A 13,703-nucleotide genomic window follows, 5' to 3' on the forward strand; every position below is an offset into this window, starting at 1 on the left:
CTGGGCGATGAGAGAAAAACTCTGTCTCAAAAAAAAAAAAAAAAAAGAGAGAGAGAGAGAGAGAAGCAGATGAGCAGTTACCAGGGGCTGAGGGAGTGTGACTGCTAATGGGTACAGGGTTTCCTTCTGGAGTGATGAAAATGTTCTGGAACCCTGTACAGGTGATGGTTGCACAACACTGTGAAGGTACTAAATGCCACTGAATTGTTTACTTAAACGTGGTTATGTTATGTGAATTTCACCAAAACAATGTTATATCGATATTTGATGTAACAGTTCTTTTTTTTTTTTTTGAGATGGAGTTTTGCTCTTGTTCCCCAGGCTGGAGTGCAGTGGTGCCATCTCAGCTCACCGCAACCTCCGCCTCCAGGGTTCAAGCCATTCTCCAGCCTCAGCATTCCGAGTAGCTGGGATTACAGGCATGCGCCACCACACCCGGCTAATTTTGTATTTTTAGTAGAGACGGGGTTTCTCCATGTTGGTCAGGCTGGTCTCGAACTCCCCAACTCAGGTGATCCGCCCGCCTCGGCCTCCCAAAGTGCAGGGATTACAGGCGTGAGCCACTGCGTCTGGCCTCTGATACACCAGTTCTAACGTCCTTTAGTATTCTATAAGTTAGACCCAGGCCTTTGGAATCCAAAGCCCAGGTTCTTCTCACAAACCCACACTGCAGAGGGGAGTGGTGGGATAAAATAAACCCTGTGTCTTGGAATCAGACAGATCTAAACTGGAGCCCTATTTTGTCATCTGCCAACTATGTGACCTTGAGCAAGTTACCGCACCTCTCTGAACCTGTCTCTTCATCTGCAAGCTGCATGACTGATGGGATTATTCGACTAGACCCAGTGCACAGATTCGGGCACTTGGTAAGACATGGAGGCTGCAGGCAGCAATCTTTTTTTTTTTTTTTTGAAATAGGGTCTCACTCTGCTGCAGAGGCTCAGTCACGGTTCATTGCAGCCTTGACCTCCCTAGATCATCAGATCCTCCCACCTCAGCCCCCTGAGTTGCTGGGATCACAGGTGCAATCCATCACCACACCTGGTTAACACTTTTTTTTTTTTTTTTTTAAGAGATGAGGTCTCTCTATGTTACCCAGGCTGCACTTCCTTCTTGTCTCCCTTATCCCAGCATCCGACTGAACTAATGGCTTTGCTTTCCCCAACCAGCCCAAGAAGCTGGGCTGAGTACAAAGTAGTGGGTATGAGGGTCAAGATTGTAAGCTCTGAAAACTCCAGAAACCATCCCTTTGGTTAACAGTTGCTAAGGACAAATGCATAACATGTTTTCCAATGATCCCTTGCTGGCAAATTGTCAGGGTCATTCCTGCAACAGATTCAAGGCCAGCCCCAGACTCAGCCAAGAGCAAAGCAAAGCAAACACTCCAGCCTTATCTGGGCAGGGGTGTGTGGAGACTCACTATAAGACTATAACTGAAACTGGTCATCTCAGTTCTCCTCTCACCTCTTTGACTGCAAGATGAAACTGCTCGTGCTGGCTGTGCTGCTCACAGGTAGGCAAGTCTCCTGGGCTCCGCCCGCCTTTCTCTCCCAAGTGAGCTAAGCTCTCACTCCTCCGGAATGGGGGCCACAGGCCACAGCAGACAGGGATGGCCAGCCCCGCAGTCTCAATTCTAGGTTCCCAGTGGGGCCTAAGGGCTCCTCTATTGGGGTTCCCTCAAGGCTGGCACCTTTTCAACCTGCAAGTCTGAACTCAGATTGCCTGAGCTAAGAAAGCTTGCCTTTATTTTCTTTTTTCCAGACAGGATCTTGCTCTATCGCCCAGGCTGGAGTTTGGTGGCGCGATCATAGCTCACCGCAGCTTCCAACTCGTGGGCTCAAGTGATCCTCCCACCTTAGTCAACTAAGTAGTTAGGCCAATCTCTCATTTATTTTATTTTATTGTATGTTATTATTTTAATTTTTATTTCACTTTATTTTATTTTTGAGACAGGGGCTCACTCTGTCACCCAGGCTGGAGTGCGGTGGCGTGATCTCAGATCACTATAACCTCCGCCTCCTGGGTTCAAATAATTCTCTTGCCTCCGCCTCTCAAGTAGCTGGGACTTGTAGCTCTCAAGTAACTGGCACATACCACCATGCCCGGCTAATTTTTTTTTGTATTTTTTTAGTAGAGACAGGTTTTCACATGTTGGCCAGGTTGGCTGACCTCCCTTTCAGTTTCTCCTCATCCTGCTCCATTTTTCCCCTTTCTAATGGAGTATCCAGTTTCCTTACTTATCACATTTATTATTATTATTATTATTATTATTATTATTATTATTTTTGAGACAGAGTCTTTTCTGTCACCAAGGCTGGAGTACAGTGGTGCAATCTTGGCTCACTGCAAGCTCCGCCTCCCGGGTTCACATCATTCTCCTGCCTCAGCCTCCCCAGTAGCTGGGACTAAAAGCGCCCACCACCACGCCCAGCTAATTTTTTGTATTTTTAATAAAGACGGGATTTCACAGTGTTGGCCAGGATGGTCTCTATCTCCTGACCTCATGATTCCCCTGCCTCAGCCTCCCAAAGTGGTGGGATGACAGGCGTGAGCCACCACGCCCGGCCTTATCACATTTATTATTGTTTTTCTCTCCCACTAGGTTGTAAGCTCCATGAGGTTAGAGAGTATTATTATTATTATTATATCTGTTCACTGCTATATCTCTAGCTCCTAGGACAGAGCCTGGCATGTAGTAAATGCTCAATAAATATTCACTGGATAAACAATGCAGATAGTTTAAAATTATCTGGCCTAGGGAGGCTGAGGCAGGAGAATGGCATGAACCCGGGAGGTGGAGTTTGCAATGAGCCGAGATCGTGCCACTGCACTCCAGCCTGAGTGACAGAGCGAGACTCCGTCTCAAAACAAACAAACAAACAAACAAAAACTATCAGGCCTAGCTGAGTGGCACATGCCTGTAATCCTAGCACACTTTGGGAGACTGAGGCTGTAGGATCCCTTGAGTCCAGGAGCCCAGAGACCAGCCTGGGCAATATGGCAAAACCCCGTATCCACAAACAACACAACACAAAATATTACTGGGGTGTGGTGGCCCATGCTTGTAGTCCCAGCTACCGAAGACGGAGTTACAGAGAGCCATGACTGCACCACTGCACTCCCCCGGGAGCAACAGAGTGAGATCCAAAAAGAAGAAGAAGAAGAAGAAGATATACACACACATACACACACACACACACATATATATATAAACTTTATAAAGTTTTCATTTAAAAAAATAATAAAAAACCTCTACCCACTTTCACTTCACCAGGTTCCTGGGTCCAAGGGTCTTCGTAGGAGGCAGCTGGCAGGGGTCAGGGAGGCAGCGTGGGGCCCGAGGGCGCCGGAAGGCAGTGTGCCCCCGGGGTGCTGGCAGACCGATTTGAACTCTGGCTATGTCTTCTTGCAGTGGCTGCCGCCGAGAGCGGCATCAGCCCTCGGGCCGTGTGGCAGTTCCGCAAATTGATCAAGTGTGTGATCCCGGGGAGCGACCCTTTCTTGGACTACAACAACTACGGCTGCTACTGTGGCTTGGGGGGCTCAGGCACCCCTGTGGATGAATTGGACAAGTAAGTGATCCGCCTGGAGGAAAACTGGAGTGCCTGCCGGGGGCGGGGCGGGACATACGCCAAGGCTCTCACGAGGTATACAAAGGGGACTTGCATGTCTGCTAAGGATAACATATTTTCACCTCTTGTCATATAAAGAAATATGTTCCAAGAGGACCCTGTAGCGAACGCTCCCCTTTAGAGATGGAAACAATGACTGACGCTCAAAACAGTGGGAGATGCTGCCCTCCAGTGGCAGAATGTGGCAACAGTAAACATCACAGCAACAATCCACGTGTCATTTTTTTTTTTTTTGAGACGGAGTCTCGCTCTGTCGCCCAGGCTGGAGTGCAGTGGCCGGATCTCAGCTCACGGCAAGCTCCGCCTCCCGGGTTTACGCCATTCTCCTGCCTCAGCCTCCCAAGTAGCTGGGACTACAGGCGCCCGCCACTTCGCCCGGCTAGTTTTTTGTAATTTTTAGTAGAGACGGGGTTTCACCGTGTTAGCCAGGATGGTCTCGATCTCCTGACCTCGTGATCCGCCCGTCTCGGCCTCCCAAAGTGCTGGGATTACAGGCTTGAGCCACCGCGCCCGGCCTACCACGTGTCATTTTCTAGCAGCGGTTAAGTGTCACACTGTACCTTCTGATTACAGGATTTTACTGTATGCTTGCAACCATGTTAAAAATCGCTTTCAGGCCAAGCGCGGTGGCTCATGCCTGTAATCCCAGCACTTTGGGAGGCCGAGGCGGGTGGATCACTTGAGGTCAGGAGTTCGAGACCAGCCTGGCCAACATGTTTTCACCCTGTCTCTAATAAAAACACAAAAATTAGCCAGACGTGGTGGTGAGCGCCTGTAATCCCAGCAACTTGGGAGACTGAGTCGGAGGTTGCAGTGAGCCAAGATCGTGCCACTGCAGTCCAGCCTGGGTAACAGAGCAAGACTCTGCCTCAAAAAAAAAAAAAAAAATGCTTCCAATAAATATATGATAAAAGGACTTATACTTTTTCAAGCCATAGGATCATTTTTCCTGGAGCATCTTGGCGAAGTCATCCCCACCTGTTCCTGAGAGTGGGCAGGTGAGGGCTGACCTATTGCTCTGCCCTTACTACTATCTCAGCTGTCCCTCCCACTTTCCAGGTGCTGCCAGACACATGACAACTGCTACAGCCAGGCCAAGAAGCTGAAGAGCTGTACGTTTCTGCTGGACAACCCGTACACCCACACCTACTCATACTCGTGCTCTGACTCTGAGATCACCTGCAGCAGTAGGTTTACCCCTTCCTTGACCTATGAATTCTAGTAGGTTCTCAGTAGGCCGGGGGGAAATAATAGTAATAACAGCCATGATTTAGTGATAATTTTCTTGGTTCTGGGCGGTGTCTCCTTTAATCCTCACAACAACACTATGGGATACGTACAATTATTATCCTCGCTTAACAGATAAGAAAACTGAGGCTCAGAAGGCTGAGCTATTTGCCCAAGATCACACAGCTTGTAAGTGGTGATGGTTTGTTTTTTGTTGCTGTTATTTAGAGGCAGGGTCTTGCCCTGTCACCCAGGCATGAGCACAGCGGTGCAACCATAGCTCACTGCAGCCTCAACTTCCTGAGCTCAAGGGATCTGCTGACCTCAGCCTCCCAAGTAGCTGGGACTACAAGCATGCACCACCATGCCTGGCTAATTTTTAAATTTTTTTGTAGAGATTGGGTCTCACTACATTGGCCAGGCTGGTCTTGAACTCCTGGCTTCAAGCAATCCTCCCACCTTGGCCTCCCGAAGTGCTGGGATTACAGGCGTGAGCCACCATGCCTGGCCACTTATTTCTTTATATTGCATCTTTCCAATAGAATATAAAATCCACAGAACAGGGATTACTGTCTATTTTCTTCCTTTTTTTTTGAGACAGAGTCTCACTCCATCACCACAACCTCCACTCAGGTCACCACAATCTCTGCCTCCCAGGTTCAAGCAATTCTCCTGCCTAAGCCTCCTGAGTAGCTGGAATTACAAGCATGCACCACCATGCTCGGCTAATTTTTTGTATTTTTAGTAGAGATGGGGTTTTACCATGTTGCCCAGGCTGGTCTCAAACTCCTGACCTCAAGTGATCTGCCTGCCTCAGCCTCCCAAAGTGCTGGAATTATAGGCATGAGCCACCATGCCTGGCCAATTACTGTCTATTTTCTTTATTGCTATATCCCCAGATCTAGAGCAGTGCCTGGCATATAGTAGGTGCTCAATAAATAATTGATGAATGCATAGCCTAGATATGCATTCATTTTCTTTTTTTAAAACAATCTTGACAGCTGGCCGGGTGCGGTGGCTCAAGCCTGTAATCCCAGCACTTTGGGAGGCCGAGATGGGCGGATCACGAGGTCAGGAGATCGAGACCATCCTGGCTAACACGGTGAAACCCCGTCTCTACTAAAAATACAAAAAACTAGCCGGGCGAGGTGGTGGGCACCTGTAGTCCCAGCTACTCCAGAGGCTGAGGCAGGAGAATGGCGTAAACCCGGGAGGCGGAGCTTGTAGTGAGCTGAGATCCGGCCACCGCACTCCAGCCCAGGCGACAGAGCAAGACTCCGTCTCAAAAAAAAAAAAAAACAATCTTGACAGCTTTGCAGAATAGATACAATCTTGCATTCTGCCTTTTCACTTATCACCTTGTCATGACTTTTTCATATTGCCTCAGACCTTTATTGTTTCTATTTTTTCCATAGTTACTATTTTAATCACTGAATAATATGGCTTAATTTGCTTATACATCCTCCTGCTCCACTTTAGAAGGGCAAATTTACAAATCTGTTGAAAGCTATGAACCCTCTCCCCAGGGAAATACACGTATATATACACACACACACACACACACACACACACACAATTTCTTTTTAATGTTTGCAACTAGGACAAGAAACCTGCAATAGAGGACGTTTGTTCATATTAATTAAAAATAACTCAGTTGGGCACAGTGACTCATGCCTATAATCCCAGTACTTTGGAAGCCTAAGGTCGGTGGATCACTTGAGGTGAGGAGTTCGAGACCAGCCCGGTCAATATGGTGAAACCCCATCTCTACTAAAAATACAAAAATTAGCCAGGTGTAGTGATGCACACCTGTAGTCCCAGCTACTTGGGAGGCTGAGGCAAGAGAATTGCTTGAACCTGGGAGGCGGAGGTTGCAGTGGCCGAGATCACACCACTGCACTCCAGCCTGGGTGACAGAGTGAGACTCTGTCTCAAAAAAATAAATAAATAAAATAGAGTATTGGAGAGAAACAAAACTAATAAGATTCCTAAAGGTAAGCAGAGATACATAAATTATATGTAATAAAGTTTAAATGCATTTTAAATGTAATCTTATTGTTTATTTTGGTTACAAAAGTAAACAAGCCAAAAATAATGCAACTTCAAACTTTACATAAATATCTATTACGGAAAGTGGAAGGCATCTATAATCCTGCTACCCAAAGATAACCAGTTACACATTCCTCCAGATTTTTGGGACATACCCTAGCTTTTTTTATTTGGGAAAATTTCCATGTGCAGGCATACCTAATTTTTCTAAATGTCTATGTAGTATTCAATTTAAGGATGTTCCGTAATCTTAAAAATACATGCTTTAAAGTAGAGTAACTAGGCTGGGCATGGTGGGTGAAGCCTTTATTCCAGCACTTTGGGAGGCTGAGGCAGGTGGATCACTTGAGGTCTGGAGTTCGAGACCAGCCTGGCCAACATGGTGAAACCCCCTCTCTATTAAAAATACAAAAATTAGCTGGGCATGGTGGCAAGCACCTGTAGTCCCAGCTACTCAGGAGGCTGAGGCAGGAGTATTACTTGTACCCAGGAGACGGAAGTTGCAGTGAGCTGAGATCGCGCCATTACACTCCAGCCTGGGCAACAAGAGGGAAACTCCATCTTCAAAACAAAACAAAACAAAAAAACACAAGATGCCCAGATAAATTTGACTCTCAGCTAAGCAACGGATAATTTTTTGGGGGGTATATGTCCCAAATATTGCATTCATTGTTTATCTTAAAGTCAAATTTAACTGGGCATCCTGATGTATTTGTATTCACTTAATCTGTTAGCCCTAAATGTGCATCAGTGGAATGGCTGCCGGCTTATTGCAGTTAATTCTTCTTGCCCCTGGGTTCACCTTGGCTCAGTCCTCTCCTCTTGCCCCTCTCCAGGCCAAAACGAAGAGTGTGAGGCCTTCATTTGCAACTGCGACCGCAACGCTGCCATCTGCTTTTCAAAAGCTCCATATAACAAGGAACACAAGAACCTGGACACCAAATATTGTCAGAGTTGAATATCACCTCTCAAAAGCATCACCTCTACCTGCCTCAACTCACCCTGTGCCCTCCAATAAAGCACCTTGTTGAAAGGCCTCATGTTTGGATATTGTTTTATTCTCTCTCTATAAACTAGGTCCCTGCCTAATCTTTTATTTACTTTTATTTATTTATTTATTTATTTATTTTGAGGCGGACTCTTGCTCTGTCGCCCAGGCTGGAGTGCAGTGACGCGACCTTGGCTCACTGCAACCTCTGCCTCCCAGTCTCAAGCGATCCTCCCGCCTCATCCTCCCAGGTAGCTGGGACCACGGGCATGCACCACCATGCCTGGCTAATTTTTGTATTTTATTGTAGAGACAGAGTTTCACCATGTTGCCCTGGCTAGGCTCAAACTCCTGAGCTTAAACGATCCGCAGGGCTCGGCCTCACAAAGTATTGGGATTACACGCGTGAGCCGCCGCGCCTGGCTACTCTGCCCAGTCTTTTGTGAGTATCATTTCTTCCAGCCTTGGAAGCTAAGTTGAATTAGAAAGACACTTCCAGGAAGCAAGCAAGCACCTTGAAACCTGAGTAATGATTAACAATCACCATCTACGAATTATTTACTCTGTACCAGGACTGTGTGTCCGTAAATCCTCTTGACAGCCCTATGAGGTATTGGCACTATCAGCAAATATTATTTTCCTATACTGAGGCTCAACAGGAGAGGCCACTTTTCCAGAGCTATCATCTAGTAAGCAGCAGAGAAGGAATTTGAACCCGGCAAGTCTAACAACAGAAAACACATGCTCAACCACTGCCCTTCCCTGTCTGAAGTGGTAGGCTTTCGTTTGAGCCAGACCTTGCCCCCATCTCATGATTCTGCCTTCATTTTCAACTGTATTAAACCATTTTTCTTCAACGACTTTCTTTTCTAAATAAAAGGCTTCGCCACACTCTACAAGCTAATTTTGACACTATAGTCATGAAATATAATAAACATTAACAAGCCGGGCATGGTGGCACGCGCCTATGGTCCTAGCTACTCAAGAGGCTGAGGCAGGAGGATCTCTTGATCCCGGGAGTTTGAGGCTGCAGTGAGCTATGATCACATCACTGCACTCCAGCCTGGGTGAAAGAGTGAGACCCTGTTTCAAACTACTAGGGAGGCTGAGGTGGAAGGATCCCCTGAGCCCAGGAGTTGGAGGCTGCAGTGAGCTGTCATCATGCCACTGCACTCCAGGCTGGGTGACAGAGAGACACGCTATCTCAAACACACACACACATAAAACCCAAACAAAAACAAAACAAAACACCAATAACAGCTTGCATTTCTTGAGCACTTACTGCATACTTCCTTGTTCTGAGTTTTCCACATCTCATCTCATTACATGTTCAAACCAGTTCTGTGATATTGATATGTTTGCTCCCATTTCATGGATGAGGAACTACAAATTCAGAGAAGTTAAGTCATTTGTCCAAGATCACACAAATGGCAAGATCAGGATTTGGCCAGGTCTGTCTGATGGCATTGCCCGAGCTCTTAACCACTAAGTCACTCAGTTCAATTCCTCTGTTAGTATTTATGACTATATTGACATTGAAATTCACCAGAGCTAGGCCAGGGGCAGCGGCTCAGGCCTGTAATCCCAGCACTTTGAGAAGCCTAGGCGGGCAGATCACTTGAGGCCAGGAGTTTGAGACCAGCCTGGCCAACATGGCAAAACCTTGTCTCTACTAAAATATACAAAAATTAGCTGAGTGTGGTGGCGCACACCTGTAATCCCAACTACTCGGAGGCTGAGGCAGGAGAATGGCTTGAATTGGCGAGGCTGAGGTTGTAGTGAGCTGAGATCGCACCACTGCACTCCAGCGTGGGTGATAGAGTAATACTCAGCCAAAGAAAGAAAAGAAAAAGAAATTCACCAGAGCAAGTGGGGAGAGGCAGAGAAGGGAACTGAAGCAGAAAAGCAAAGTTGAGGCCAGGCACAGTGGTTCACGCCTATAATCCCAGTACTTTGGGAAGCCGAGGAGGGCAGATCACCTCAGGTCAGGAGTTCAAGACCAGCCTGGCCAACACGGTGAAACCTCATCTCTACTAAAAAATACAAAATTTAGCTGGGCATGATGGCGTGCACCTGTAATCCCAGCTACACAGGAGACTGAGACAGAAGAATCACTTGAACCCTGGAGGCAAAGGTAGAAGTGAGCTGAGATCACGCCACTGCACTTCAGCCTGGGTGACAGAGTAAGACTCTGTCTCAAAAAAAAAAAAAAGCAAAGTTGAGAAAAGATCATAGGAACTATCAAAAGGCACCATTAAGCAGTTTCAGACCACTGGAAACTGACAGAACAGCCACCACTTCTGGGTGTGTGGTAGGCAGTAAAAGACCTTCTTCTATTTGAAGAAGGGAGTGTGTGTGGACTTATCTTTTGGCATAATTACTCCCTCATTTTATTTATTTATTTATTTAATTTTTTGAGATGGATTCTCACTCTGTCACCAGGCTGGAGTGCAGTGGCACAATCTCGGCTCACTAACCTCTGCCTCCCGGGTTCAAGCGATTCTCCTGCCTCAGCCTCCTGAGTAGCTGGGACTACAGGTGCGCACCACCACGTCCAGCTAATTTTTTTGTATTTTAATAGAGACAGGGTTTCATGTTGGCCAGGATGGTCTCGATCTCCTGACCTCGTGATCTGCCCACCTTGGCCTCCCAAAGTGCTGGGATTACAGACGTAAGCCACCGTGCCCAGCCCCTCATTTTATTCATCCATTCAATGATTATTTATTGAACACTTACTCTGGGCCAGGAACCATACAAAATGCTGAGGATACAATGTATTTGGTGCTGACCACAAGACAATGATTTAGTGTTAGTATCTGTCTACAATTCAGTCTGCTCTGAGACTTTTTTTCCTACTCTTCAAACTGGCATCCTTATATATATTATGCTGTATGCTCCAGATGGTGTCATGTCTTTTGCACAATAACCTTGTCATCCTTGAAGTTCTATAGTTGTAGGTACTGTTATATCCACATCTGATGGATAAGGAAACTGGCTTAAAGATGCAAAGGATTGCCAAAAGTCATTCCTGGGTGGCACAGCTGACCTTGGAACTCAAATCCAGATAATTCAGAGAAGTGCTATCAGATTGTGAACTTGTTGAAGGCAGACTGAGGTGTCTTTGCCACTTTTGTTTCTCTACCTGCCTATAGGAGACACTCAATAAATGATTGCTGAATGCTAAATGAAGCGTTGGTCATCAGTGCTCAGGGTCTTTTTAATTCTTTGGCAGTCAAGAATGGAACTATTCTCAAATTCAAATTCAACAAGCATAAACTGAAGAACCCTTCTTTGCATACTGTGCTATGAAGAATTTCAAGGGATGCAAAATCAAGTTAGACTAAGACCTGGCCTTAGTCTTCAACGAACTGTGAAGGCCATAAAAAAAGTATTTCTTCAGTGAAAAGAAGTTGCAAGTCCCTGTTGGATGGAAGAAAAGTTGGCTTTTAGGAAAATGGTGCTTACTTTTTTTTTTTTTTTTTTAAGATGACAGAACAAACGAGAGAGAGCAGTCACAGGGCTACTAAAGGCCCTAAAAATATCCTCTGATGTAAAAATCTATCTCTTGGGCCGTGTGTGGTAGCTCAGGCCTGTAAATCCCAGCACTTTGAGAAGCCGAGGCTTGCTTGAGTCCAGCCTGGACAACACAGTGAAATCTCGTCTCTACAAAAAATCAGCAAGGTGTTGCATGGCTGTAGTCCCAGCTACAGCCGAGATGGGAGTATCACCTGAGCCCAGAAGGTTGACGCTGCAGTGAGACTGCACTCTGGCCTGGGTGACAGAAAGAGACCCTATCTCAAAAAAAAAAAAAAAGAAAAAGAAAACAAACATAAAACCAACAACAAAATAACCCACCTCTTTTTCATTATCAAGACTCGGGAAAGAGAATAAATTCCCTTAATAATCTTTAAATGAACATTTGTATGAAAGTAGGATACGCAAAACTAATTGAATGGCTAGGATGATGTGAATGAAGAAATAAGGAAATAAGCTGGATAGAGTAACTTGATGGAGAGATTACAAATTCCAGCAACCACATTGTCTTCGCAGCCTAGCGCATCACATATGTTCACTAAATAATTGTTCAGCGAAGTTAGTGTGACGTACTGTTTCGCCGAAGCTAAGGAGAAACAGCCACGTGGCCGTATTTACCTTTTCATGTCACGTGATGCTGCGTGCCCAACCCGATCAACCTCTAGTCCACCGCCCCCCATCCTCCGCCAAAGGATGTGATTGTGATTGGGTGGGTATCTTATGAGCACGTGGCTCTCGATTTCTCCTTTCTATTGGTCAATAGCGGCCCAGCCCCCGGTCTACTTCTACCCCTCCCCGGCCCAGGCCCCGCCCCTCTGGCTCGCCCGGGAAACCTGAGTCGGCGCAGGCGCAGTGGCTGGTAATGGTCACCCCCACACACACACACCCCCACCCCCAGTGGCGTCCGCGTGAGGTGGCAGAGGGTCCTGTCTACAGCTTCCTGGGGTCCTGGCGGCGCTCTTCTCCTGAGCCAGAATCCAGCAGGAAGGACAGAATGGGCGCTAGAGTGTGAAAAGAGGGCGAACTCACGTGGATATGACTCTCCGGGTCGCTCTTCCCTGTCCTCCAGCTCCCCCTGCCGGTTTCCTGTGGGCATCGCCTTCATTGCTTTTATCCCAGGGACGGATTAGCGGGTAGGGAAAGTGGGGTGCAGGGAACAAAGGGGAGCTGAGAGGACAGATGGCCAAGCAGAGAGGCGAGGGGATGTTGGGCGAGCCACAGGTCTCTGAGGCGCCGCAAATCTGCACTTAAATTTCCACCCCCACATTGAAGGGGGAAAAAAAAAACGAAGAGATTTGCTGGTCTAACCTCCATGCTTTGTGTATGTTGTTTCCTACCTTTTCCTACCTGGTGAAGGCATGTTTACCTTTCAGAACCCAGCCTGGGTCCCTTCTGGAAGTTTCTTGAGCTTTGTCCTTCTTCCCCAGGTACAGCTGCTGTTACCCCACCGGGTTTCTACAGCAGAAAGTCCGAGAGCGAACTCAGAACTGGATTGGCCTTCATTCCTGGCCTAGTCACCCTGTTGGTGACCTTGGGCAGGTTACCCGAAATAATAGTGCCCATATTGTAGGGTTGGGGGAATTAAGTGTGCAAATATGTTGTGTAAATGCTTTCTAAGTGCTTGTTGTATAGTAAATGTTCAATAAATATTATTTTCCTAAGGGGAAGGAGAGGAAAGGATAATGCACTTTAATTTTTCTTTAGAAAGTCTTTATTACATTAAGCAAGCCTTGATTTGTCATCTTTTTCTTTTTTTTTTTACTTTTTATTACTATTATTTTTATTTTATTTTATTTTATTTTTTGAGACAGAGTTTTGCTCTTGTTGCCCAGGCTGGAGTGCAATGGTGCGATCTCAGCTCACTGCAACCTCTGACTCCCAGGTTCAAACGATTCTCCTGCCTCAGCCTCCCAAGTAGCTGGGATTACAGGGGCCAGCCACCATGCCCAGCTGATTTTGTGTTTTTAGTAGAGACGGGGTTTCACCATGTTGGTCAGGCTGGCTGGTTTCGAACTCCTGACCTTGGGTGATCCACCCGCCTTGGCCTCCCAAAGTGCTGGGATTACAGACTCATGTGAGCCACCACGCTGGGCCTATTATTATTATTATTTTATTTATTTATTTATTTTTGAGATGGAGTCTTACTCTGCCGCCCAGGCTGGAGTGCAGTGGCGCTATCTCAGCTCACTGCAAGCTCCGCCTCCCAGGTTCATGCCATCCTCCTGCCTCAGCCTCCCAAGTAGCTGGGACTGCAGGCGCCCACCACCATGCCC

At 46.7% G+C, this 13,703-nt stretch overlaps 1 protein-coding gene across 1 annotated transcript; it reads left to right on the forward strand.

Moving 5' to 3' along the window:
- Positions 1-1,446: 1,446 nt before the first annotated feature.
- PLA2G1B (phospholipase A2, group IB (pancreas)) lies at positions 1,447-7,942 on the forward strand. Its single transcript, XM_011948562.1, has 4 exons — positions 1,447-1,513; positions 3,413-3,572; positions 4,692-4,819; positions 7,745-7,942. Exons 1-4 carry the CDS (start codon positions 1,480-1,482, stop codon positions 7,864-7,866), a joined length of 444 nt encoding a protein of 147 aa, XP_011803952.1. The 5' UTR covers positions 1,447-1,479; the 3' UTR covers positions 7,867-7,942.
- The last annotated feature ends 5,761 nt before the right edge of the window (positions 7,943-13,703 follow it).

Source organism: Colobus angolensis, unplaced genomic scaffold, assembly GCF_000951035.1.
Source record: "Colobus angolensis palliatus isolate OR3802 unplaced genomic scaffold, Cang.pa_1.0 Scaffold28, whole genome shotgun sequence".
Taxonomy (NCBI): Eukaryota; Metazoa; Chordata; class Mammalia; order Primates; family Cercopithecidae; genus Colobus; species Colobus angolensis.